Source organism: Perognathus longimembris, chromosome 13 (genome assembly GCF_023159225.1).
Source record: "Perognathus longimembris pacificus isolate PPM17 chromosome 13, ASM2315922v1, whole genome shotgun sequence".
NCBI lineage: Eukaryota > Metazoa > Chordata > Mammalia > Rodentia > Heteromyidae > Perognathus > Perognathus longimembris.
The window spans coordinates 24,571,099-24,598,179 of NC_063173.1; the positions used below are offsets into that span (position 1 = coordinate 24,571,099).

A 27,081-nucleotide genomic window follows, 5' to 3' on the forward strand; every position below is an offset into this window, starting at 1 on the left:
CCAGCCGGCGCCGCCAGGCGGGTCCCGCCCACCAAGGGTTCAGGCTCGCTCATTGGTGGGGGCTGCGGTGACGTCACAGGATTTACAGACAGAACCCCCAGTTCTCGGCGCGCGGGAGGTATATTGTCCTCCATCCTCGGCTTTGTTCCTTCGTCGTTTGCTTACCTGGCTGTGGGTGCGGTCTTGGCTGCTGCAGCCGGGAGCCCGGAGCCCGGTGCCAGCCCTCGTCGTCGCCGCCGCCGCCGCCGCCGCCATGGTGTCCCCGGTCACGGTGGTGAGTGAGCGGGCGAGCGAACCAGCGGCCGGAGCCCACCGCTCTGAGTGCCTGGCAGCAGCTGGCCTACCTGGTGGGGCCAAGGAGGAGCACGAGACCCCCGGAGGCCAGTGTCCCCTGGCGGGAGGCGGGGGTTGTCACGATCCCCGCCCCCCGCTCCAGCTTTCCGGACCCGCAGCGCCCTCCTCCGCGCGCCCCCCGTCCGCCAGCCGCAGGGAGGAAAACATTGGGCACGTGACTCGGAAGCGTGACTTTGTTGATCAGAGCACTGGCGCGGGTCGGCGGGGTCGTGGCTCGGGGGGAGTGAGGCTGGCGCGGGGCGCGGGGTTCTGCGTACGCGGACCACGGGGAAGCGTGGGAGCGGGCGGGGGAGGTGGGGGATGGCAGGCTGACGGGGACCTCTTGGGAATCCTGTCCCTAGTTGGTTTCTTCCTCTTTCTCAACTTATAACCGGGTCACAGGAGTGTAGGCGGGGGTCGCCCCCGAGTCACAGCAGTTCTGATAAGGTGCAAGAGGAGGATGGATTGTACTCCGTCTCATACCTTCTCAACTCCAGCCTTTGTCGTTTTCCTGTCTTTTTTTTCTAATGCTGGCTTCTCATTATGACTCTCATGGTGATCTCCCCACCTAGTCTCTCTGCTTCTCCTAGAAAACGGGGGACTGGGAAGAGGAGGGAGAGGACTTGTCTATGCTTCTGAAGCCTAACAGAGGTTGTGAGGCTTAGCATCCTCTTCATCCTTTTCGGTCTTTTTCCCAGGACATGCCCCCACCCTGACCAGCCTTGATAGAGGACTGCCCAAGAAAAGGGGAAATCATTTCTGCTCCATGCTGTCCCTTCTGGCAGAACAAGACTAGGTTTGGACCCTGGAATTCTGCCTCATCCCTACCCCGCTTATCACAATATGATCAGTCTTTCTAGGTATCTGGTAGGCTAGGAGTTCTGTGTGTCTCCAGAGACCCCTGTTCTGGACAGCTTACCCAGCAAGAGACATGAGCATTTTGGGCTCAGTGTGGGTTTACAGTGAACCTCATCTGCTCCAAATTATCCTTAGAAATTGAGAAGTAACAGCCCAAGGAAGAGCTTCAGGGGATCACAGACTCAGAACATCTGCAGCAGTCCCCTCCCCCAGCTTGGACCATGCATGCAGTGGCCTTGAGTACAACCTTTCTTTAGCTGCTCTCCCTCCCTAATCTGGCTGAGACCAAGTCAGCTGCTCCAACTTCCCCCTCTCAGTTCCCCATCTCCTCCCAGCCTGTCTGCTGGCTCCAGATCAGAAGCTGGGACCAGAAGCCCTCCCCACCCCCCTTCCTGCCTCTTTCTGGTGTGCTTCAAGTTGCTCTTGTTCTCTGGGAAACAAATCTGACTGACACACACTCATCCTAGGGCTGAAATCTCTGTTGTTTCAAGACAGTTTTCTTGGTCCCATTCCTGGGTCTGTTTTGCTATTCAGCATCCTTAGCACCTATCTTTGTTCTTGATGCCTAAGATAAGTAGCTTGGAGCCTGAGGAGCAGGCTGGTCAAGAAGGAGAGCCTGTTGGGTTGGAGGTGGTGTTGTTGCCAACTCCCCTACATTCCTGGCATCCACCCGGTGTTTCCAAGGCCCTAAGCCTATGTCCTGGCCTCATTGCCCAAGGATCAGTCAGGTGTCTCTGTGGTTTCCCAATGATTCACTCCAGTTTGCTGGGGAGAATGAGGCTAAAGCAGCTCTAGGATGGAGAAGTAGCTCCTGGGGAAAGGGTTTAGAAGGAAAAAGCATTGGGCTCCGGAAGAGGATATTGTCCAAAGGAATATTAGCTACCCAGTGAGCAACTATCCTGGCCTAGCCAGAGTAGACTAGAGTACGAACAATGGAGCCCTTCCTCCTAAAATTTGAGCCCCAGAGTGATGAGTTTGTTCATACTGTTGGCTGGTTGGGACAGAATAGGTTGGGTTTCTGTGTCAGTCCTCCCTGCTTAGGATAGTATGGAGAGTGGTGTGAGGAGGGGTGGGGGTGTAGGCCTAGGGAAGGGTCCTGGCTCAGAATTTCCCTATGGGCTTCTGAGCTCTGAATGTTGCCTTTGTCTTGTGTTTTCCAGGTAAAAAGTGAGGGACCCAAACTGGTACCCTTCTTCAAGGCCACCTGCGTGTATTTTGTGCTGTGGCTGCCCTCATCTAGCCCGTCCTGGGTCAGCGCCCTCATAAAGTGCCTGCCCATCTTCTGCCTCTGGCTCTTCCTTCTGGCTCATGGCTTTGGATTCCTGCTGGCTCATCCCAGTGCCACAAGAATCTTTGTGGGACTTGTTTTCTCTGCTGTAGGGGATGCCTTCCTCATCTGGCAGGACCAAGGCTACTTTGTGCACGGTCAGTGGTCATAGGAGTTGCTTGGGAGGGGCTTGGGGCTGGTTAAAATAGGGTCCTGGGATGGAGAAAATATTTTGAATGGGGAATTTGAGGGTTCCTGAGGCCAGGGTCCGTGAGGTTTTGTGGGATAATGACCTTGATCTGTTGATCAGTTCCAGAGTTCATGGAAGTGTGTGCGTGAGACAGATCTTTACCTGTTAATGATCTTCTCATCCCTGTGACTCCCAAAGCAAACCTGCTGGGTTATCCCTAATCCTTTCCCCTTGATCTCTAGAACACATTAATCGCCAAAGGTGTCATCAGCATCCCTTTTCTTCCCTCATTTTCAGGTCTGCTGATGTTTGCTGTGACCCACATGCTCTATGCCTCAGCCTTTGGCATGAGACCACTGGCTCTCCGGACAGGTCTGGTGATGGGAGTGCTCTCAGGCCTGTGCTATGCCCTCCTTTACCCAGGGCTTTCAGGTGCCTTCACTTACCTGGTGGGGGTGTATGTGGCCCTCATCAGCTTCATGGGTTGGCGAGCTATGGCAGGGCTGCGGCTGGTTGGGGCAGCTTGGCGCTGGACCGAGCTGGCAGCTGGCTGTGGTGCGTTGCTGTTTATCATCTCAGACATGACCATCGCACTCAACAAGTTCTGCTTTCCGGTGCCCTACTCTCGGGCACTCATCATGTCCACCTACTATGCTGCGCAGATGCTCATTGCCCTTTCAGCTGTTGAGAGCCGAGAGCCAGTGGAAGACTACAGACTGAGCAAGGCCAATTGAGGACCAAGGCTCTGCTCACCTCTTTCCTGGAGCTGGGGTCCAGACCCTGGGAACCTGAAGGAGCTAGATTAGGGTGGCTCGGTAATCAGTGCCAGCCTGGGATAGCAGGTACCTCTGGGGGAAGTGACAAGTTTGAGGGGGAAAGCAGAAGGATCACCCTGGCAAAGCTAATGGTTCAGGACAATACTGAGAGCTCAGAGAGGCAGCCTCATGTCATGCTCCTCGCTGGAGCCAGAATTGACCTTGTCCCACCTGTACTCCATCAGGACTGTCCAAGCCCCCCTGCAGGGTGATGGTGCTCAGTTCTTGACCTCTCCATTTCTCTGCTAGGTTGAAGAGTCACTCCATCTCTATGCTGAGGACCACTGGCCATGTTGGGCCAGCCCATTCTGTTCTGCACAGAGTTGAGGGAAAGAGGGAACAAATCTGCTGAGATGATCCAGATCTAGGGCTTGAAGCTCTTTTCCAACTAGGAGTTGGGAAGACTGGAAGAGGGTGGAGTCTCCCTTTCCTTGTTACTTGAACAATCTCAATTCTTAAGTGGTAAGTGGGAAGGTGGAGAGGTGTCTGTCTAGGCTAGGCAATAGGAGGAACTTCCTTAGTTTGGCAGCTTGGGGATACCAAGGATTAAAGTTGGTCCTGTCTCCCTACCTGGTCGGCCCAGAGTTCAGGCCCCATACAACCACCTTCAGATCCTGTCCTCAGGGTTAGGTGAACCACGCCAAAGGAAGGGGCCAGGGTGGTTTTGTGCGTATGTGTGTGTGTGTGTGTGTGCGCGCATGCGTGTGCATGCGCACATGTGCGTGAACGTGCATGAGCACATGTGGAGGTGAGTGATATGTGGTCTTTCTTGTCTCCTAACCTGCCTATGTCTTTCTCTGTCATATGTCTTTGTCCTGCTGTCTGTATAAGAATCAGAGAGAGAGGGTCTCAGGGAGTTGCTGAGGGGTGCTGAGCCTGGCTTAGAAAGCTAGGACCCCTCTCCACAATGCACCAACAATGTTTTCCTCCCTGTTCCATATGCAAGGGGAGCAAGAGGGGGTTCCAGTGACCCTGGAGTCTTAAGCCCAAGGCACAAGCAATGCAAGGGGAGCAAGGATGGGACAACTCCATCCTCTACTGCCCATGTGAAAAAGAAATAAAAAACAAAAAACAAAAACCAAGGGCTATTGGCTTCCCTACTTTGACTGTGTGGCACATGCCTGTACTGGACAGGGAATGGGGGCATGGTGCCAGGGATCCTGGTTGTCCTCACAGCTTGGGTCACAGTCTTGGCCAGAGCAGCTTGGCACCCGCCTGGTTCCCTGGCTGTGCTGACACTATGCTGGTTTAAGTGGGTCTCACTTTCCTGGTCACATGTGAGTATAAGGTACTTCAGTAGGATGGGGGATGGGTATACTTTGCAATTGTCCAAATTTGTCCTTACGCATAAATGACCAACAATTTTGGGACCTTTAGCTACCCAGTATCTTCTGCTGCTCCCATCTTTACCTCAAATCCACTGCCTGCTTCAAAATATTGCAGACGTCCTTCCAAGTGTCTCTTCCTTAGACCTTTGTTTAGTTGAGCAGCCAGGAGTAATTGTGATTAGTTCATATACTAGACATGAAACCTGCTCACACTAGGGAGGCATTGGTGGTTTACAGGTAATACCACTTAAGAAGAAAGGGAAGCCTTGAGTGGTGGGGAATATACCATTGGTAGAGTTGCTATACATTTTTGGGATTGTTCTATAGTGGATTCAAGTTTCATGTTGTTCAATGATTTTTCAAACTTCTTTTTTTCTTATGCTAGGGATCATGCTAAGCATGTGCTCTACCACAGAGCTATATCCCTAGTCCCAAACTATAGTCTTATGGAGATCCCTCATAGGATGTAGTAAAAGAAGAAGAGGACTGAAAATCTTAAAGACCTTTTTGTGTGTCTACTAGTCCTGATGTTTGAACTTAGGGCCTGGAGGCTCGCCTTCAGCTTTCTCAGATCAAGGCTCGTAGTCTACCACTTAAATCACACCTCTGCTTCTGCTTTATGGTGGTTAAATGGAGATAAGAGTCTGTCAGACATTCTTTCCTCAGGCTGGCTTTGAGCTATAATCCTTAGATCCCAGTCTTCTGAGTAGGGTTTACAGGCATGAGCTAGCAGTGTCTGGCCCAAGACCTACTATTTCAAGTCCAGCATTTTTTTTTCCCTTTAAGGAATCCCACTGCAAAGTATATTTGAAACCATAAGCTAGATGTCAAATCCCTTCTATTTCTGATAGAACCCTTGGACCTTAAAAGGACAAATCCCTCATCCTTTCAAACCCAAGAATGCTGAGCATAGGCCTACTGTGTGAAGAATAGGAGGGAGCAGGGTGGGAGAGAAGTCATAACTCCCATGCTCTGCAAGGAAGGGAAGAAAGATACAATGTGCTTTTGGAAGAGGAGAATGCAACTCACAAAGTCTTTCCCTTGTGGGTGGGTTTGGAAGCTGGTCCTACACGTTTGTCCATATGATGCCCATTTTAAACAGGTGAGCTTGATGAATTTATTGTACTATTCAGAGAATGCTTACATTAACACACACCAGAAGGCACCCTGGACTACAGGTGGCCATGCTGAGGACAAAGAAGCCATACATCACAACATCTGATGCCTGGGCTCATATAAGGTGTTTTGATTTCTTCCGCGTATTTTCTGTGATCGGTGCCAGAATTAACTTATCTATCATCTTTGTCTGAAAGACCAAAGTAAATATTCATTAGTGTTAGTGATGCTGGGGCCCAGGAAAACTCCAAGCTCTCTTAGTTATTACACAGGAACTGAAATGGCCTTGGGACCCTCAATCCTGGATTGGCTGTGTGTGGGGTTAAGAACTGCCATTTATTCAGTACTTATTAATCAGGCATTGTGCCAGGAACATCCATATAGGATTTCACTTAAACCTCACAATCCTGGTACAACATGGCAGACATAGAGGTAGTTTGCCATGATCTCAAAGGGCCCTGGGTCAATGTACTTTAGGGACCAACCAGAAGTAAGTGGCAAAGATCTGCCTGGCTGTGTAATGAAAGCTGGAAAGCTCCTCCAGTGCTTTCGTGGCCTGGTTCTGTTACATAGACCAGCAGCTACTCTGGTGGTGTCATCATCTCAGTGCCAGACTCTTAGTGGAACACTTGAGAGAGAGCAATAGGATATGGTCCTTACTCCAAGAGAAGGCACCTCTAATTGGTTCTAAAATGGTCTGTAGCCATAGAGACTGATGCAGTGGGAGCAATACCACCAGAGTGTGTTGAAAGGAGTAGAGAACGAGGGAGGCTTGTTAGTTAGGATTTTATGAGGATCAGAGGAAATCTAGGAGGGAATTTAAAAAAAAAGGAGCAAGGCAGATCAGCTTTGCATTTAAAGGTTTATGGCTTACTGTGCTATGAAGACAGTAGACTGTGTGGGAAAGAATAAAATATCTCCTGCTACATTCTCATATGTGAACAAATATGCAAAAGGAAGGGTCCCCTTTAGCCTTCTACATTTATGCCTCCCGCCTGCTCTTATGCTAGACCAGTATTTTTCATTTGTGATGAGTCTGGTTTAAGCAGTATTATTCATACTATGGGTTGTTGTTTTTTTTTTTTGTTTTGTTTTTGGTGTCAGCCCTGGGGCTTGAACTCGGGCTCAGTGCTGTTCCTGAACTCTTTTTTTACTCAAGACTAGCACTCTACCAATTTAGCCACAGCTCCACTTCCAACTTTTTGGTGGTTAAATATACATAAATGTGTCAGACTTTCCTGTGTGGGGTGGCTTTGAACCTCAATCCTCAGATCTCAGCCTACTGAGTAACACACAGTATCTTTTTAGCTGGGTACAGTATTCTTGGTTGGTAGTTATTTTTATTTAGGCACACAGTATCTTTTTAAAAGATGGGTCCAGCCCCACCAAGATTGCAAGCCACAGATTATCAAAGGGATCAGAAACTCCCACATCTTAGGGGCCAGGAACATAACATGATAGAGGATGGGAGAGTGTTAAGAATGGTACCAGTCAAATGGAGAGAGTTGATTGATGGCCCACAGACTATTTTGTGCTCCTTTATTGCCCAGGATAGATACGTTGCCTTTCCCCTCACACCTGGTCCCTAGGCCAGCCCTGGTGGCTCCCTCACCATAGTGTACAGCTGCTGCGATCCTTGCCCAGCTCATTCCCCACCAGTATGCGGTCCTCGCCACTGTCCTTTAGGGTGCAGGTAGGAATGACAAGGGTGCACACACTGCTGGTAGAGTTGTACCAGAACTTGGAGTTAGCTGTGATGTTGGCATCACCCTGTACAGGGTCACACTGGGCCGTGGGTTCCCAAGGAAGGCACAGGTCACGGTGCGGTTCTGGCCACAGAGTACAGTGTGTGGCTTGAGTGGTGTCAAGAAGTGGGGTGTGGGGCTGGGGATATAGCCTAGTGGCAAGAGTGCCTGCCTCGGATACACGAGGCCCTAGGTTCGATTCCCCAGCACCACATATACAGAAAACGGCCAGAAGCGGCGCTGTGGCTCAAGTGGCAGAGTGCTAGCCTTGAGCGGGAAGAAGCCAGGGACAGTGCTCAGGCCCTGAGTCCAAGGCCCAGGACTGGCCCAACAAAAAAAAAAAAAAAAAAAAAAAAAGAAGCGGGGTGTGTGGTACCAGTCTTTATGCTGGTAGGACTTCAGTGTGGTGCTCAGGTCCTCAATTGCCAAGGCAGGATGTGAGTGTCACCAAAGGCTCTCATGTTTTAGAGCTCTCAAGGTACCTAGAAGACCCAGTTTTTAAATGCCAAAGAATTGGACCAGATTCTCAAGAGCTAGTAATGCTGGAGGTCCTAACATATTCTTCCTCAATTCCTCCCAACTCCTGGTCCACTGTGAGCTATGCTGGTGTCACTGGTGTTTACACTTTCCAGAGCCTATGGGCTTATGTGTCTGTCCAGTACTAACTTCTCAGACCTTTACTGCTATTTGCCATGGCCTTTAACTTCTTTCTGACTTTCTGTGGTAGTTCACCTTCCAGAGTATACATTTAGCCCTTCATTTCATTTTCCTATGCTACCTCTACTCTGACCCCATCCTCTCCAGTGTTCTCAGACTTCATCCTGGCTGGCTTGCTGGGCGGAGTCCCAGCTCTCACCTCCATTATCACCCCTCTTCAGAGAAGATGCATATCTACTCTGTAATTCCTTCTGGTCCCTATGTCATCTTAGCCCCCAAGGTTTCCTCCCTACCTCCATGTATCACCCCTAAGATTTTTTTGTGTATACCAATACTGGGGCTTGGACTCAGGGCTTAGCACGCTTCATTAGCTTTTTCTGCTCAAAGCTGGCCCTAGTAAGCTTGAACTTGGCCTGGGCACTGTCCTTTAGCTTTGTTGCTCAAGACTGGTGCTCTACCACTTAAGCCACTGCCCCACTTACAGCTTTTTGGTGATTAACTGGAGATAAATCTCATAGATCTCAGCCTCCTGTGTAGCTTGGTTTATAGGTATGAGCCTGGCTTAAGATACTGTTTTTGCTAAGCTTCACCAACATGTACATTCCAAGTGTTCCAGATGTTAAAACTTCTGTCTGGATGGTTCCCTGAGTTTATCCCAACTCTTTTGTACCCTTCAGTGACTCTCATCATCTCCACTATCAGGGCTCCCAGACATAACCCAAACCTTAAGTTTCCTACTTTGGTCCTTATTGATGAGCCAGGTGCTTTTGGAGTCCAGCGGGTCACTGTCACCAATTTCATTTTGAACCACCACTCTGAAGTAGTACTTTCTTCCAGGGATTAGCCCTGTCACCATGTACTTGTTGCTAAAGACACGCTTTGCTCCGCTTCAGGATGACATAGTGGGCATCACCATCCTCCTCCATCAGAGCTGTGGTTCCAGGTCAGAGACACTGTATTAGGGACTTCCTCATACAGCTTCAAGTCTTTAGGAGGCCTGGGGAACTCTAGATCATTTAGAAGATCTTTCAGCAACCCTTGGGGTAGATGTATTGTACCCCTACCCACAGCTACCTGATTACACTGGTTAAAGATGGGACGTAGTGTCCTTTTTTGTTGGACAGCAGAAGTCCTGGATTAAAAAAATCTGTTTCTTTTTTTTTCTTTTTTTTCTGCCAGTCCTGGGGCTTGGACTCAGGGCTTGAGCACTGCCCTGGCTTCTTTTTGCTCAAGGCTAACACTCTGCTATTTGAGCCACAGCACCACTTCTGGCCTTTTTCTATATATATGTGATGCTGAGGAATCGAACCCAGGGCTTCAGGTATACGAGGCAAGCACTCTTGCCACTAGGCCATATTCCCAGCCCCAGAAAGATCTGTTTCTGATTTTTTTTTTTTTGCCAGTCCTGGTGCTTGGACTCAGGGCCTGAGCACTGTCCCTGGCTTCTTTTTGGTCAAGGCTAGCACTCTACCTCTTGAGCCACAGCACCACTTCCAGCTTTTTCTATATATGCTGAGGTGCTGAGGAATCGAACCTAGAGCTTCATGTATACGAAGCGAGCACTTTACCACTAGGCCATATTCCCAGCCCCAGAAAGATGTTTCTGAAATGTCACTTGGCCATGCAGTACCTGTGACCCTTGGGCAAGATGCATGTGAGACTCATATTCCTCATTTGAAAAATGAGGACCAACAGGGACCACTCATTTCATTTCATTAATGTGTCGGATGTCCAGCATGAATTTACTAGTCACTAAAAGCTCATTCTTAGGGATTTAGAACATTAAAAAAAAAACAGTTTCTAGTCCTCTCTGTCACTTATTTTTAATGGATTCATCTTCCTTTGCCCTCTTGTCCCTCCCCCATCTTAATGGGAAAGACTTTTGCATTCTTTTCCCTGAACTTACCAGATAAGAACTGAACCAGTTAAGAAACTGTTACAGGCACTGAGCTCTAGTTCAAAGCTTTTGGGGCTTCCAGCCTTTGAGAAAGAGAAAACAAAACAAAACAAAAACCTATACATTTCCCTCTTTTCTCTTTCCAAAGGCTGACAAAGCCTGGCTTTGAAGTGATAAGGAGGTCTCTTTAACCTAAGACTGGGAAGTTGTACTGAGGTTACTAAGCTGTGGGGAGCTACATTTTGGAGAAAGTTGGTAGGAAACCTCTGGAGGCCACTGCCCACCTCATGTTAACACCCAATGATTTTTAAAGCAGTTTTTGCACATAAACATCAAGTGCAGAGTAAAAAGAAACTCATCATTAAAAATTAGTATCTGGTTGGCTGGGAATGTGGCTTAGCAGTGAGTCCTCAGCACTACATAAACAGAAAAAAGCTGAAGTGGAGCTGTGGCTCAAGTGCTAGAGTGTTAGCCTTGAGCAAAAGGAAGCCAGGGACAGTGCCCAGGCCCTGAATCCAAGCCCCAGGACTGGGCAAAAAAAATTAGTATCTGGGTTCTATTCCTAAATATTCCAATTCAACTGGCTTGGTGTAGTGGGCAGTCATCAAAATTTATTGAAGACCCCAAATTATTCTAATGTGTAGGTAGGAGTAAGGAAGATCAGTGACTTAAATCTTCAAACCTGTGTGACACTCCTCCCCCATACCATAGTTCTCAATTTACTATCTTGACACACTGAGGTGAGGAAATCAGTTGGGATGGTTGTAGCAAGTAATAATTAGCAATCATAATTAAAATGCTGATATTGTCAGGGGTTTTCTTAGGAACACAGGAGAATGGTTTTAAGGTTACTAAAAGTAACACCATACTCTTTAAATTCTAGGATGATTACTGGAATGGAGAAAGAAGGGGAGTTAGTTTCCTGGAATTGTGCATATCTGGGTGTGCCTATGAGGGTGTGCTTTATATGTGATCTGTTTGGGAAAAGTTGGAAATTCCTGCATGTACATGATGTTCTATTCTTCCTCTACACCATCTATCTCATGAGACAGATTGAGAAGAGGCTAATGAATTCCCTGCAGTGTTTATCACTGGCTAAAGACCTCTGTTCTGACCCCTCTAGATCCCTTTTGAGCAGTAGGTGATCTCACTGACCTATAGTCTCCAGTGGGTCATTCACACCTTCTGAATTGACTGCCAGGACACAGATTGGTAGGCTTTCTCCTCTTCCACTTTGTTGGTGGAGAAATTGGTGACTTTACCATCCACCTCTCCAATCTTAACCAAGCTCTTGCCAACTGTTTTTTATTCCACTATGAACTGGGTCACAGGGCATCCTCTGTTGTCCTTCGGGGCTTTCCATTTCATGTGCTCACAATTAGCTGTGAGCCCCAGGAATTCTACTGGGCCCTGGGGGGGGGGGTGCTTGGGACGATCTAGAGACAGAGAATAACTTTACAATGGGACACAGGATTAGAAGGCCTTCAGCCCACTCACCAGATGTCTGGCTAGTTTGGGCATAACTTGATTCTGAGCTATGGGATCCTTTTCTCTTTCCTGTGCCCATTACCCCTCCTTCAAAGACTTACCCAGAGACTTTGATCCTTGTCCCTCTGAGGCTCCTGCCTGCTTGGGAACAGGTCGGGACCCCTGCTTTAGCTGGATTATTGCCCTCTTCTAAACCAATTATCTCCATCTTCTGAGCTTCTGGAACACCATTTCTTTCTGGTATCATAGTCTGCCAGATTTATTCTTTTTGGGCTGAGAGACTGCTAGGTACTTCATCTCTATATCCCCAACATTGAGAACATGGAAGAGACAGATGCTCATTCATGCTGCTAAACTCAATCGAAAATCCTTAACACCCACAGATTGGTGGAAGTGCAGGTGGCAAAGATTGTGGTGACGTGTGTGTGTGTGTGTGTGTGTGTGTGTGTTGGATGATGAATATATTAAGTTCACTCATCTTCATATTCTGACCAATTCCAGATACCATTCTCACTCCCTAATCCAGATTTCATATTGTTTTAAATCCTCAACCCTCTCACCTCCTACTTTATTCCATATTACTTCCTACACTTCAGCACATAACTTCACCTCTATTCCTAAATCTCAACTCTTTTTCTTTTTTTTACCTCATTTCCTTACCTTCAACAATGTTCTTATCATTCAGCTAATAACAATACTTAAGTGACGTATCGGAAGGTCTACCTGGTAAGCACTTGAAGATCATTAGAAATAAATAGGGAGGAAAAGCACCTTGTTCCTGGTGGGAAACTGAGGTCTACGGAGGTTCACTTGACCCAGGTCACTTAGGAAATTAGTGGATTTCGGGTTGCAAAGCCAGAACTTCAATCCTGTTCTCAGAAACTCCAGCTCTGTCTTGGCACTCCTACCCACCTGCTACCCATCCTGACTGCTGGGTGCTGGGTGTCCTCAGCCCTGCTCAGCCTTGCTCTCAGCCAGCACATTGAGATGCAGCATAGTGGTGGCTGTGCCATGGTTATTCTTGAGCTTGAGCAGGACCAGGCCACTATCTTCACGTACACGGTTTCAGATGGTGAACTATGCCTGGTCTTCCCCAGGCTCCATGGTCACGTGCTCCTCCTCTGTCACCTCCATGCCATTCTTGTACCATGTCACTTGGGGCATGGCCATGGATGGAAGGGCACCTTGATGTAGTCTGTGTGGCCCACCTTCACAGTCACAGGATGTGTAGCTAGTGCCTTCAGGATTGGTGGGTTGGTGGTAGGTGGATCTGGAGGGGAGGGAATCAAGAAAGCCTTGCCTACCAGGGGAAGAGGAGCCCATGAGGAAAGGAGAAAGTCATGGGAAGGTTTCACTGAGCATTTTCTACCTTGAGTGGACAGTACCTGCAATAATACTGAGGCTTTACTCTCTGCACCCTTGGCCGGGAAGGTGTACCTGCCCTTGTGTTCTGGACCTACACTGGCGAAGATGAGCTTGTGCACTGCACCCTGCTCTACCATCTGAATGCCAGACAAGTCTGTGATCTGCAAGCAAAGAGCAGGTGTGAATGCAAGTGTGGGCCAGTCTGAACTCCTTCTTCCCCTTCCCTGGCCCCTGCCTCAGTCCTCCTTACCATCCTTCAGCCACACACCCTCCATTTACTGATCATTACGCACTATGCATCACTCAGTGGGGCCTCCAGTGGCTGTGTGCACATTGGACATCCCACTCTTCATGTGGTGAGACACTCTAGGGAGAAAGAGAGGCTGGGATTGGGTCAAGGTGTTGGAATAGAAGGGTGGGTGGTAGGGTTGTGGGAGTACCCAAGTGGTTTGGCAATGGTCAGTAGGTGATTTTCAGATGGTCATTGTGAAGACTGGAGCAAGTAGGAGGAGTTTAAGTGTTGGAGAAAGGCCTATGGCTTGGGTTATGCTGTCAAGAATAACTGGCAGATGGTTAATGTGGAGTTGATTAGGGAGGATGGTCAGCTGGAATTTAGGATGCTCTGATGATAAAGGGAACTAGATGCTAGGCAAGCAGGTTGGTCCTTTATAGAACTGAGATGTTTAGTTGTAGTTATGCTGGTCTGCAGGATACCCAGAGCGATCAGGGAGAATAACTATGATTAAAAAGTAGGGCGTTGTCAAAACCAAGAGGTTTGGGATGATTGGGGTTGTGAGGGATGCTCATAATCTGGAAGTAAAAGAAGTAGGGAAACTGGAATAGAATATTGGATAGGGAGGATGGTCAAATTCTAAGAGGGTTAAATGTTCAGGATATGGGAGATTAGAGATGGTTAGGATTTGGGAAGATATCAGTGGTGACAGTGGGAAGCTGCAAGTTGGTTATGCTTTGGTGAAGGGCTGGAGCCAGGAGAGGTGCATATCACTGTCTAATGTAGGGAATGCTAGGGCTCATTTGGATTAAAAGTGTGGGTTCACACCTTCCACAGTGAAAGTGGCATTGCTAAAGTATTCAGTAAGGCCTTCATCCTACATGGCCACCACAGTGTATTCACCACCATTACTGAGCTGTGCATCCTCAAAGACCAGTCCCACTCACTTGCCCTCATGGTTCATGCTGTACTTGGAGCCACGTGCCAGCAGCTTCCCATCTTTCTTCCAGAGCAATGTTGCATCCTTGGAAGTCAGCTCACACTCAAGGCATGTGCGGCACTTCTCTTTGACATGTGCATTTTTAAGGTTGCTCAAAAATTTGATGGAAATGCTGGTAGCCAGCCAGACAGGCACTTCAATCTGCTCCCAAACCTTTACATCCTCTTCTAATTCTGTGGATCTCTTTTTGACCAAATAAGTCACTAGAACTTGAGATACTCAGTTAATTTGTATTCAGTTTATGACCCATGGAAGTACACAGTAAGGACAATACTAGCTCTTTCACTTGCTAGTTGGTTTTATACAACTCATGCACCCGAGCCTCAGTTTCCTCACACATTAAACAGGACAATGTTTAAAGCACTGTAGTTAATATTTCGAAAATCATACTTGCCGTGTTGGTCTGGTATCCAGACCTTTGTGTATGTTGTTACCTCTGTTGGAGATGTTCTCTCCTCTTCCCCCTTCTCTGAAAGCTGAAGTGGTTTAGTTCTTGGTAATGCTTAGGCCTCACATCATCATATCATAGTTCACATCTCCTGGTGGTACCCCATCCTTGGGATCCCATGGCTTCTATGTCTCCCTCCTCCATCACGGCAATAATGACTACATGTGACAGATGCCAGTTGTGATTTGTGTGTGTGTGTGTGTGTGCGCGTGTGCGTGTATGTGTGTGACATTGTTCATTGGTATACCTACTATCCATACAAATCTCCAAACTACTTAAAATATTGGAAAGAAAGTAGTGAAGAATAACATAGATTTATTGTAATATATGATACTAGAGCCATAAAGTCTAATAATTTCTTGTGCCATGCCCTCCCAGTTGATAAGACCCCAGTGTGTTTTTACTCATGGTTTAAGAATTCTCTCCCCCCACCCTCTGTTTTATTGGTTGGGGCTTGAACTCAGAGCCTGGCCTCTGTCCTTGAGCTTTTATTGCTCAAGGCTATTGCTCTACCACTTTAAGCCACAGTTCAGCTTCCAGTTTTCTGGTGGATAATTGGAGATAGTCTCCCAGACTTTCCTGCCTGGGCTGCCTTTGAACAGCAATCCTCCTGAGTATCTAGGATTACAGGTGTGAGCTATCAGTGCCTGGAAGAACTCTATTATAATTTCATTTTTATGCCTTCCTCTACTACGATACTAGGAGTTTCAGAGGAGAATCCTTTTGTATCCATCATAGAGTCTTGCAAAGAGGAGCTGAAGGATGAATGGATGACCACATGAAGGTTGTTGTGGCATGAAGCCCGCCTCTCAGGCACTTGCTTAATTATTCACGGTCAATAGTGAGCTGAGCCTTTTTTGCTCTAAGTTCCCTGCTTGAGCTAAGAACTCAACAATGTCACCAAGTCTGGCATCTTTAATCTTAATCATGTGAGTTAGACCATCTTCAGACACTGAGATTTCATACCTGTCATCCCTCTTCAGCTCCTGCCCATTGAACTTCCACATAAAGTTGGGCTCTTGGACAGGTGGGCTTCAAACACAGCTGTCTGGCACTCTGTCACCTTCACTGGCTTCATCTGCAGCAAAGAGTGGGGGAGGTGGATGGTGAAGGGGCATAGAAATCTTGGGGTCCATGGCTTTCTATAGCCAACAGTTTGGGGAAAGCACCTTTTCTTTCATTCTACTTGTGAACCCTTTTTCTCTGGAGATCCCGTTCATGGTCTCCCCTTCAGTAATATTAACAGCAATTAAAAATAATCCACCTATTTAGTTTAGATATATGATCGCCAATATTCTTACCAATTTGAAGTTATTAATTCATCCAATTCTTGTCTAGGGAGATTGCCAGTTTTAGAGGCAGGGGAAACTGAAACAAAGAAGTTAAATAACTTACCCTAAATTCAATAGCTCATAATTGACAGAAGCTGGGGTTTGAACCTCAGTAGTTTAGCTAGAGTCTTCCCCCTTTTAGACCACTATGCTACACTATCCCATGACACTTATTATCTCCCAGTTTTCTCCCTTCTGTATCATTAGCCTGGTAGTCCTTTTGTGCCTAGCCCCACAGTCTTCTCTCTCCAATATTTATTTCCATGAGATCCTGCCTGGCTATTCCTATATCCTCATGTCTCCCCCCACCCCTGCTATGTCCCCTTTCATACCCAATACTGTGTGCTGTGCATTCATCCTTTTATCACCGACAGCCAGGCTGCAAGTACCAGCACCACTCAAGTTGACATTAGTAATCACCAACATGTACTTGGTACCCAGCTGCTTTATATGGCACTTGCCAATGGAGTACTGGATCCTCAGTGGCTTGGTATCCCATGTCATGGAAAAAATAGGAAAGTGGATGAGGAAAGTAGGAGGAGGAGACATCTAGACTTCCTCTTTCTCAAAGCCATGCTGAGCTGAAGGATGCTTATCCATCCCTCAAAACATTACCTGGTGCCCCTACAATGTCACTAGCTTCATATCCAGCTTGGTGGGGATCCAAGACCCCTGTCTCCCCACAAGACCTAAACTTTTAATATGCGTGAATTCAAAAGATACCATTTCATAAAGCACTGGAACTATTTAATCTAGCTTTTCAGTTTAAAGGTTTGAGGCACAGAAAGAGGAAAGGACCAGTTCCAATAAAAATTAAAGTAAGGACACAACTAAAAATAAAACTCAGGCTGAGTATCTCATACTTATCTCATACTGGTATCTCATACTTATAATTCCAGCTACTTGAAAGGTGGAGATCAGGAGATTCATGATTTGAGGCAAGCCTGGGCCAAAGGTAGCAAGACACCATCTCAATCAATAAGCCAGGCCTGTGGCATGTACCAGAAGTTCCAGCTGTGATGGGGTCCATAGGTAGGAGAATTGTAGTCTTGAGTCCAACCCCCCGGAAAAACAAAAAACAAAAAACATAAGACCCTGCCTGAAAGATAACTGAAAGCAAAAAGGGGCTGGATGTATACCTCAGGTGGTAGAGTACCTGCAAATGCCCAGAATTCAAGCCTATTACTGCCAAAAAACCCCACAACCAAACAAACAAACACCGAAAAACAAAGCGAACCAAAAACCAACAAAACCCAACGAAGACTAGTTTTCATCCTCTTTCAACCATCTTCCTGATGGGAGGGAGAAGCCCTGACTTCTGGATAATGAGAGAGTCAGAGAAGACATGACATTGCCAGGTGAGTCTAGACTAGGTGTTTTGTACCTTGATCCATATTATCTTGACATTGGGGTCCTTCATTTCCATGATGCAGTCAAAAACTACTGTGGTATCAATCTTTGTTTCTATGTCTCTAGCGGTTTCAGTATCTGGCCTGAGAGGTTGTTTTTGCAAGTGTTAATGGTTCAACATAAAATTGTACATGTTGTACATGTACAAGTATCTGGAGCCTATTCAGGCTCTGTCTACAATCTGCAATCCTGGATAACATCCCTAGGTGATTGGAAGAAATTATTAAGCTTATTAGAAAACACCCTCTCTTTTAACTCATGGATTACCTGGAAGATTTAGAACAAGAGGATGATAAAGGAACTGCTGTTCATAAAACAGTGACTGCATATCTGAGCCCATCACATAAATGATGTAACTGTATTATCAATTAGGATTCATTTGAGTTGAATGAATAATAAAAGGAAAACAAACAAGGAAGTATAAGTTTCAATTTTCAGATGAGGAAACTGAAACTTAAAGATACCTAAGTTTGTACAATTAAAAGAAGACAGTGAAACTGGGATTTTACCTCAGGTCAGTCTGATTCCACAGTCCATGTAAGAATTTAGGGAATCATGAAAAGAGGAGACAGAAGGCGACAAGCTCTCTTCCTGCTCTTGCAGCAGACTGCCTCTGAGTATATGTGTGCAAGGTTGGGGACACACACATAGGTGAATCCAAGCCCCCTGCCTGCAGGCCTCTACTTCTTCTTTTTTTTTTTTTTTTTGCCAGTCCTGGGACTCAGGGCCTGAGCACTGTCCCTGGCTTCTTTTTTTTTTTTTTTTGGCCAGTCCTGGGCCTTGGACTCAGGGCCTGAGCACTGTCCCTGGCTTCTTCCCGCTCAAGGCTAGCACTCTGCCTCTTGAGCCACAGCGCCGCTTCTGGCCGTTTTCTGTATATGTGGTGCTGGGGAATCGAACCTAGGGCCTCGTGTATCCGAGGCAGGCACTCTTGCCACTAGGCTATATCCCCAGCCCCCTGGCTTCTTTTTGCTTAAGGCTAGCACTCTGCCACTTGAGCCACAGCACCACTTCTGGCCGTTTTCTATATATGTGTTGCTGGGGAATCAAACCCTGGGCTTCATGTATGCGAGGCAAGCACTCTTGCCACTAGGCCATATTCCCAGCCCCGGCCTCTTCATTCCTTTGAGCTTCTTAAGCAGTGCCTGGAAGTCAGTGAAACCATGTTCTGTGCAAACCTTTTCAAAGGCCTTGGTTACCTTGGACAAAAAAAATCTCTAGCATCTCTTTCTTATCTGTTATTTTCTGCTTCTTCTTAGGAATAGGAGGAGCCCTGGGGGAGAGGGGAAGAGAAGACCAAGCTGTACTCAGTCTCTCTCTGGCCTTGAGACAGACACCCTTCCCTACTCTATGGATTCTTGGAGCTCAGGCCCTTGTTGGGATACCTTTGAGAGGCTCCAGCTTTGGGTAGGAGACAGAACCCTGGGGTGTAGGACCTCCAAACCTCACCTCCTTCAACATTTTTCTTGCAATCTAGTTTTTCTTGACCTGAAGACAGAGGACCATAGTCAAATATAGGAAATCTGGTTACTAAGAGAAAAGGCCAAAAGGAGGGGGCTTGCTTATCCTCTGTCATCAGCGAGGACACCGTATAGATGGCACCTGCGTAGTCATTACTTGCAATACACTTGTGTTTGTGGGAGTCATCTGAGGTCAGTGGTTCCAGCTGGAGCAGGATCAGACCATTAGTGGGGGAGGGGTGGGAACTGCACAGATGTTCTATGAAGTGGGAAAAAGGGGCTTTTGTGTGGGGAGGGGCAGAACTAAGTGTTGTGTGTATGTGTGGAAAGCTGGGTAGTTTATGAGGGGAGGTCCCAGGTGGCAGCCAGTGTAAGTATCCATATTGGCTTACAGATCCCATGGCAACAACATGGTCTGCTTTGTTAGGAGATCCTCCCTCTTGGCTGTGAGCTAATAGAGGATGAGCATTTTCTGAGTTGTAACACTTATCTGCAGTCCTTGGCATTTTGTGATTTAAACAATTTACTCCTTTGTACCAGGCACCGGGATGAGTGCCAGAGGAAATGGGTGAATGAGATCGACTTCATGCCTCTCTGTGTGCAGCTCAGAGCTGGGTGGGCTCCAGGAAGCCATTGCTCTCAAAATGCCTGGACTTGTGTTAGAGGTCTCCTATAGGGGGACTCTAGGATAGCTTGTGCATAGCCAAGAGGATCAGGGATGGGACTTTGGGACCAACTTCTGTCCTTGTGGGAGAAGGGCAACCATTGTCTTTCTCAATGAGAAGTGGGGGCAGGATCCAAGGAATCAGACAGACAAGAGTAATGCTTGGACTGAGCCTCTCAGTGACCCATCCTCCTCAAAGAACCTGAAACCAAGTTACAGTTAGGTAGCAGCCCTCAGGAAGTAGCTCAAAAGGTGGTTACATGTAAGGATGATCAGCCCTTGGCAGGATTCTTCTGGAGAGCTGAGTGCCCCAGATACTATCACTTGGCAAAACTCTTCTCCAGGCTACTCCATGATCAGTCTAGTCCCTGCCCATGTCTGAATGCCAACTCCAGGCTAAGTCACTCCTCACTAAGGCCCCACCCCTTTCGAGCATTTTCTTCTTTAGTCCTCAACTTCTGGATGCCACTCCTTCCCACCCTTGGCTCCCATTTGGCCTCCTACTGCCTTCTCCGGGCTTGGGCATCAGATAATTTTGGATTTCAGTTGGTTCTGGCAACATAGGTTCTCCTGAGCTAGCCCCTCCTATCCCACTACAATGCTAAGACCCTGACAGTCTCCTTACCCTCTGCCTTTGTCTTGGGTAGCCCTGGAGGCTCTCTTATCCAAGCGAGTGCTGGGCAGGTCACCCCCCTGTGCCCCCCACCTGGGTAGGTGACTGTACCTGGGGATCGCGCCATACCTTCAGCACGTGTTCCTTGTTAATGCGGTCATAGGCTATCTTGGCCTACTCCTTGATGGGGAGGCCACTCTCCATCTTCCAGGAGACATTGAGCTTGAGGTCTCCTTGTGTATCTGGGCTCAAAACAGCTTTATCCCCTGTGGTGGCCAAGAGATACATGTTCACCCCTTAGCCTGCAGGCTGGTTGCCCTGCCCACTCCCTGTGTCATCCCAGGGACTTGTGCCTGGACCCAGGCAGGGGTTGGATCTTCACCTTGGCTTTGCCAATGCCTATGTACTGGGGGACATTACAGTGGGAATGGAAGAAATAGAAACACGGGGGGGGGGCAGGGAGAGATGGGGAGGGACACATCCTCTGGTGAGGTGATCTGGTGAGATTTCTCCACAAACTCAGGAGCGCTCTTGCCTGCAGGGATATTGGGACTTCCAGTCACCATGCTGAAGAACTCCACCTTGCTCATTGCTTGAGGACTTCCTTGCTACTACTTCCTCTGTGAGTCAAGGGAGAGGTCAGAATGGGCCCCAGATGGGAGCACAGCCCGGAAATGGAGGACGGATGCATCTTTACTTAGGTGATACTAGAGCCTGGGAGACAATGAGGCCTTGAAGGCCAGATCTGCTTTGAGTCCAGAAAGGACCTTAAGAGTTGATGGTCATTGTGTAATGTCAAATTTCAGCCACCAGGATCACCAACTCCTTCTCAGCCCTTCCTGGAGGGACACAGCCCAGTCCTATTTTCATTATGATTATTACAAAGTCCAAAGGTGACTTCTCTTTTGGGATTTTCTTTGTCTCTTGGGTTTTTCTCCTGGAAGTCTTAGTACCTTCTAGCATGAAGATGGGCCAGGCCTGCTTCTGCTTGGAAGGACTGCTTGCTTAGCTGAGCTTTGTTCTAGACTTTCTTTCTGCCATTCTGTGGGCTCAGCATTCCTGGCCTTGGAAGTGATTCTTAGGTGACAGAAAGGACACATTCCCACTCCAGTGGAGCTATTTATGGAAATTTCCTTGCATTTTTGTGGGGGTGTATGTGTGCTGGGGATCAAACCGAAGGCCTTACATGCTAAGTGTGTACGCTACCAGTAAGCTGTACCCTAGCCTCCAAGGGCATATGCAATGTGGTAATATAATTTTATATTTGAAGAAAACCATACCACTTTTTTTCTTTGCAGTATAAGCTAAAGAGAATCTTCATGGCTGCTGAGTTATTAATGAATAACAATTGCTGTGATTCATGGAACACTTGCCTTGTGTCACAAACCTGGCTAGGCACGTAGCAGAGATTATTTTTATCTAATCATCACAGCTGATTCCAGTGAAGCAGGTGATTGTATTTTTATCTGCAGATGTCTTTTTTCTGTTTTGTTTAACATTTTATTTATTTATGTATTTTAAATACAATCTTATTGTTATTATTAAGGTGTTGTACAGAAGGGTTACCAGAGTACATTTCTCTCTCTCTCTCTCTCTCTCTTTCTTTCTGGACTATGTCACCCCTTCCTTCCTTTTCTGCAGATTTCTTTTCTTTGACTTCCACAATGTATACACAACTTGTATCTGACAGGGAAAGATTATATATAAAAGTTTAGTTTGTATTTTCAATACTAGACTTGTTTTTCAGTGTTGAATGGCAAGTCAGTGGAAATGAGCGGTGGCTGCTCCTTTAAATGGGGTCTCCACTCTTTCCCTGAATTCACATTTTCTGCCTGAGCTCTTTGTTCAGTGTTTTTCAAGTCTGGCTGTACCTTGGAATCCCTGGAGAGCTTAAACATTCCAGATTTAAATAGAAGAAGAGGAGAGGATGCAGTAAAGAATTCAATGTATAGCCTATAAAAACTAGGGATGGGGTGGGAGGGGAGATGGGTGAGAATGAAGAAAGGGGTGACACTGATCAAAGTGCATTGTATTAATACAACTGCTTTGCTAAGCGGCAATTCCTCTGTACTTAAAAGATAATACAAAAATAAATTTCTGGCAGGGCTCTGGTGGCTCACACCTGTAATCCTAGCTATTCAGGAGGCTGAGATCTGAGGAGCAGAGTTTGAAGCCAGCCCAGGCAGAAAAGTCCCTGTGAGGTTCTTATCTCCAATAAACCACTCAGAAGATCTGGAAGTGGCACTGTTGCTCAAGTGGTAGGGCACTAGCCTTCAGCACAAAGAGGCTCAGAGACAGTGCCCGGGCCTTGAGTTCAAGCCCTAGGATCAGCAAAAAATAAAATTCTGATTTAATGGTGGTCTGGGTTAGACTAAGATATTGTCATTTTCCACCCCACCCCTTCCCCTACACTAAGCTGACTCCAATGTGCCGCAATGAGGGCTAAGAATCTCGGGTATAAATCACTTGAATTCGCAACTTCTGGTCTGGACTGTTGACCTTGAATCTCAGCTGTTCCATTTGCTCTGACTCACTGGCCAGAAGTTGCTAATGTAACCTCCATCTGGGGGCCTTGAACACAGAGGACTCTGAGGGACTCTGTTCTTCTGGGATGTTGAAGGAGAGGCAATAACTGTGAAAATGGATATTCAACACCCCAGCCCCTGACCATTGTTTAATCACTTTCTGCTAGAGACATGACTACAGTCAACCTGTTCTGAGGCCCTTTCTCAGTTTTCTCTTGGATTTGCCCTCCTTCAACTCTAGCCTCCAAGGATTAAGAGCCTGGAAGCTGAGGTCAGTTGTTGACCTGTGCATTCTGTCTTCACTGCTGGCCAAGTCACCCATTTCTTAAAGGAAGCAGGGTCAGCATTACTCAATGGAGATGAGGTAACACCTTCCTACTTTTAGCTTGCCTGAAATCCTTGCAGCCCATTTGCCTAGAGCTATTGAGAGTTTATCAGTCCTTCACAAACATCATGTGATTGGTTTTTCCCAATCTGTTTTCCTAGAGATTTGATCTGTGGGTAAACATCCAGCTGGGTGAAGTGCCACTAAGGTCCAGATTGGAAGTACTGGTTGGGAAGGTTTTGCTGTTGGTATTCTGGGATTCGTTTGCGGCAAAGACAGGCTACTCGAGGGTGGGTGTAGAGGAAGAAAGGCTGCCTTTTCCCCAACCCTCCTTCCTGGTCACATCCACTCCACTTGCCCCCACAATCTTGGTTGTCTGGGAGAAGGTCTGCACATGGGTGGTGAAGCTAGAGAACTCCGTTGACACAAGCTCCTGTACCATCTGCTGGTGGTGAAATGTTGTTATGGTGACAGAAGGTTTGTATACTCACCTGTTTAGACCAGGGAAAGGATGAGGATATGAATGAGGAAGGAATTAGGAGGGATATTCAGAGGTGTGTGTGTGTGTGTGTGTGTGTGTGTGTGTGTACGTACACACATGAGAGCTAGGAGTACAGAGCAAAAGGCAGAAGAGCAGTTATGCAGCAGCAGGCCTACACTCTCTGGGCCATCATTTGTTTAGTCCCAATCTCCCTTTAGCATATGAGTTACAAGGACCAGTGGGCCTGTTCCCTCACTGAGTAACCCAAAACAATTCCAAGTTCTGTGAAGGGAAGAATGTAGGGCTTCAACTTACCTACCAACCAGGAAAAAGCCCTACAGGGGCTGAGGACACCTGAGGGGCCTGAAAAGAAGGGCTGCATGGTTCACCAGAAGGGAATGAAGTCCGACCTAAAGAGGAACTTCCTGCCTAAGCTATGCTGGAGTGGCCCTTATAAGGAAGCTGTGGATCTTTCCGAGCCCTGGCGCTCCTGGAATGCTAAGACAGATGACAATGCATTTCTGCAATGCTCATTTCACCTTTGCTGTGACTCCGTAAAGACAGGTGTTTAGTTTTTATTTCTTATACTTTTCCAAATCAGCTGGTGAATTAAAATAATATAAACATCTTTCCATTCCTAAGTCCCCCATTTCCCAAGCTTCCCTGACTGGTGGCCATGTGTAATCTCTAGCTCTTTCTGGAATCCCTTCACTCAGACATGGACATAAGCTTTTGTACACATCCTCATTTTATATATCAGGCTACCTGCTATTACACTGTTCTGTCCCTTTCTGTGGCTAACATGGGCCATGGGATAGAGGTTTCCTTATTCTTGTTAACAGCCCCATAGTATTTCAGTGAATGGATGTAGCTGCTGCCACCTTTATTAACAAGCACAGAAATTTTTTTTGTGTGTGTGTGCTGGTCCTGGGGCTTAAACTCACTGGGGCCTGGGCACTGTCCCTGGGCTTATATGCTCAAGATTAGCACTCTACCACTTGAGCCACAGCTCCATTTCCAGCTTTTTTTTTCTTCTGGCAGTGAATTGAAGAGTCTTACAGACTTTCCTGCCCTGGCTGGCTTTGAACTGCAATCCTCAGATCTCAGCCTCCTTAGTAATTAGTATTATAGGCATCAGTCACTGGTGCCTGGCTTAAGCACATGCTTTAAAGATGAGAAATCTGTTTATAGATGAGAAAACTGATATCCAATTGAACTGACCTGTCCAAGTTTACTCAGGACAGATCCCTAGTTTCTTGACCCTCAGTCTAGTTCCTTCCAGGGAAATCATGCCCACTTTTGAATTAGGTGGTTGAAAAACAAAACAAAAAAAACAAACCCTGCCTTCTTCCTACTCTATACATTGTCCTGGGCTGCTTCTACCTCAGGCTTCTGAGCCCACTTTTCTATCCCAGCTCCTGCTCTCAACCCTTGTTCTCCTCTGGATTAGCAGGTACCAGACTATCCCCCTTTCCAAAGGAAAGAGGCAGAAGGAAGTCTTATCTTCTGCACTGACCAGCAATTTCCACCACTTGAATGTCATATCCACTGCTTGGAGGCTCAGCTGGCACCTGGGTTTTTTGTGTGGCCAGTCTCTTCTTGCACCAACTGTGGGGGGCACTGAGAGCCACCTGTTCCTTAAATGCCTGTGCCCTTGGGGGAGATCCCTGACTCAGGCTCTGACTTCAGCCAGATGGCACACTGCTTCGGGGGTGGGGAAGCTAGCTGGATCCAAGGTTAGAAAAAATGGCGAGGACAGGATGGGAGGAAGGCAGGTGGTGGCTGGTCCAGGGGTCCATCATTCCTGTGCCCTGTGGTCAAGGTTTCTGCCTCGCAGTGCTGATGGGTGGGCACTCTCTAAGCTGCGGGGCTCAGGTTAATGTGGGCACACATACATCTTCGTGTGCATTCGAATCCAACAAGGATTAGGACTGGGGTCGTTATTGAGGGGGGTGCATCAGGAAAGGTCTGGAAGATCTGACACTTTGCACAGGGGACACCATACATATTGCACTGTATATGTGGGACATACCCAGCTGGAGTGGCCTTATGAGATCACCCTGGTAGAGGAGGGGAGAGTGTTAACTTCCCTCTCTCTTCTCACTCCACAGTGCCACCTTTGGAATCTGGGTACAAGGGCCATCCTGCTAGAGAGATCTCTGTGGGATGGTGGCTGGAGAACAGGCTTCTTTCTCTGAGACCTCTGGGCTGCTTCAGCCATACCTGTTCTTCCCTCATCATCTGTGGCATACTCTGTATGCCTGCACCCTTGATCTGGGCTGCAAGATTCTGGTGTCTTGTAAGGACCAGCTGGTGGGTCAGAAGCCTGACCATTGATCCCCTTCCTGCCCTCCATCCATGTGCAGTAGTGTCACAGCTACTTCTGTTCCATCCCAGAGGGCAGAGGCTAAGAATAGAGCTGCATGTCTGAGGATGGCTTAGGAGTTCTGACTCCTTGGCCTGGGAAGGGCTACTTTTGAGCTAGCGCCTTACCAGGGGGAGCCACTGTTGAGCTGTGGGGCTAACATGGGAAATGTGGGTTGGTCAACAGGAAGGGACCCGAGTGTGACTTGAATGTTCCCTTCCATCAGCCTTGGCCTCTCTGGCCTCCCTTGTTGGAGCTGGTGATTCTCCCACCCCCATCCGTTTGCCTTTCCTGGAAGTTTTCCATGCTACTTTTTTTGTGCTTCCCTATGGCTCAGGGCACCTCAGTGGCCTGGGGCTAAGGATGTTTGAGAATCCTTTCAGAATGGATTTACAAGCCTACAAATCTGGATTCTTCCTGGATTCCAAATCTGTACAGGGGCATGAATGTGAGAATGTGAGGGGCAGTGTGTGTGTGTGTGTGTGTGTGTGTGTGTGTGTGTGTGTGCGCTGGGAAGGGAAGAACAGCACAAAGCCTTGAGTCACAAAGGCAAGGAGTGAAGGGAGGAGGTAAATTACTGACTCAGGAGACTGAGTTTGCTCAAAATGCTGTTTATTGCTCTATTCAATGACCACGAGCGAATTATAAATAGACATCAAATGTCTCTGTCTGCCGTGGAATAAATACTTAAAGTCAGCAATAAAAACACGTGGCTCCAAGATAACACATGTGGCCAAAGAGTCATGCACGCCCTGCTGACGGGCTCTCAACACACGCATGGACATAGGAACACACGCACGGCGACACGCAGCGAGACTTTTGGGGAGGCTTTCCCACAGTGACAGAAACATGTCCCACACAGATCGGAGGCCAAGTCCTTACCCTAGCTCAGCCTTGGAGTTCCCCTGTTCCTGCAACCAGGGCCCGGATCCTTTGGCTTCTCCATCCCCACCAGTTCCCCTCTTCTTCAATGGCCTCACAGGCTGGTCATTGCCTCCTGAGAGGCATCTGACACCCAGAAGCCACTCTGCCATGTTGTTCACCCCAACCTAGAGACCTTCCCCAGCTGCCTTCTCTCTACCAACCCATCGGGAGCTCCTTTGCCTGGCCTCTAAGTCTTCAGTCCTGTCCTTTACATCCTGGTCCCAAAAATTGGCCAGGGGTGTGT

The 27,081-nt window shown here is 47.5% G+C and overlaps 2 protein-coding genes across 3 annotated transcripts; one reads left to right on the top strand and one right to left on the bottom strand.

Annotated features, from left to right (window-relative positions):
- Positions 1-125: 125 nt before the first annotated feature.
- On the top strand, positions 126-27,073 carry Tmem86a (transmembrane protein 86A). Of its 2 annotated transcripts, XR_007213070.1 has the most exons (4): positions 126-274; positions 2,352-2,616; positions 2,946-4,124; positions 26,381-27,073. XR_007213070.1 is itself a non-coding variant. In XM_048361513.1 (3 exons), exons 1-3 carry the CDS (start codon positions 254-256, stop codon positions 3,380-3,382), a joined length of 723 nt encoding a protein of 240 aa, XP_048217470.1. In that variant the 5' UTR covers positions 126-253; the 3' UTR covers positions 3,383-4,563. The 2 variants fall into 2 exon arrangements, 1 of the variants encoding a protein (XP_048217470.1); XM_048361513.1 differs by lacking the exon at positions 26,381-27,073 and having other exon boundaries at positions 2,946-4,563.
- Positions 5,895-25,882, bottom strand: Igsf22 (immunoglobulin superfamily member 22). Its single transcript, XM_048361290.1, is given in 32 exon segments — positions 5,895-6,084; positions 7,503-7,679; positions 7,682-7,779; positions 8,014-8,069; positions 8,431-8,435; positions 9,048-9,193; positions 9,195-9,233; positions 9,235-9,448; positions 9,900-10,013; positions 11,362-11,412; positions 11,415-11,642; positions 12,663-12,857; positions 12,860-13,222; positions 13,304-13,423; positions 14,120-14,403; positions 15,557-15,594; positions 15,597-15,760; positions 15,763-15,838; positions 16,401-16,556; positions 16,686-16,694; positions 17,455-17,537; positions 17,540-17,563; positions 18,155-18,184; positions 18,604-18,688; positions 18,690-18,753; positions 18,925-18,945; positions 19,025-19,146; positions 20,347-20,485; positions 20,701-20,809; positions 23,395-23,553; positions 25,444-25,561; positions 25,772-25,882. Coding segments are annotated over 32 exon segments (3,660 nt in total). The 3' UTR covers positions 5,895-6,022.
- Positions 27,074-27,081: the final 8 nt, after the last annotated feature.

Coding starts and splice junctions, on each gene's coding strand:
- Tmem86a (XM_048361513.1), top strand. CDS start 254: ATGGTGTCCCCGGTCACGGTG. Junction 275..2,351: donor TGGTGTCCCCGGTCACGGTG/GTGAGTGAGCGG, acceptor TGTGTTTTCCAG/GTAAAAAGTGAGGGACCCAA. Junction 2,617..2,945: donor CCAAGGCTACTTTGTGCACG/GTCAGTGGTCAT, acceptor CCTCATTTTCAG/GTCTGCTGATGTTTGCTGTG.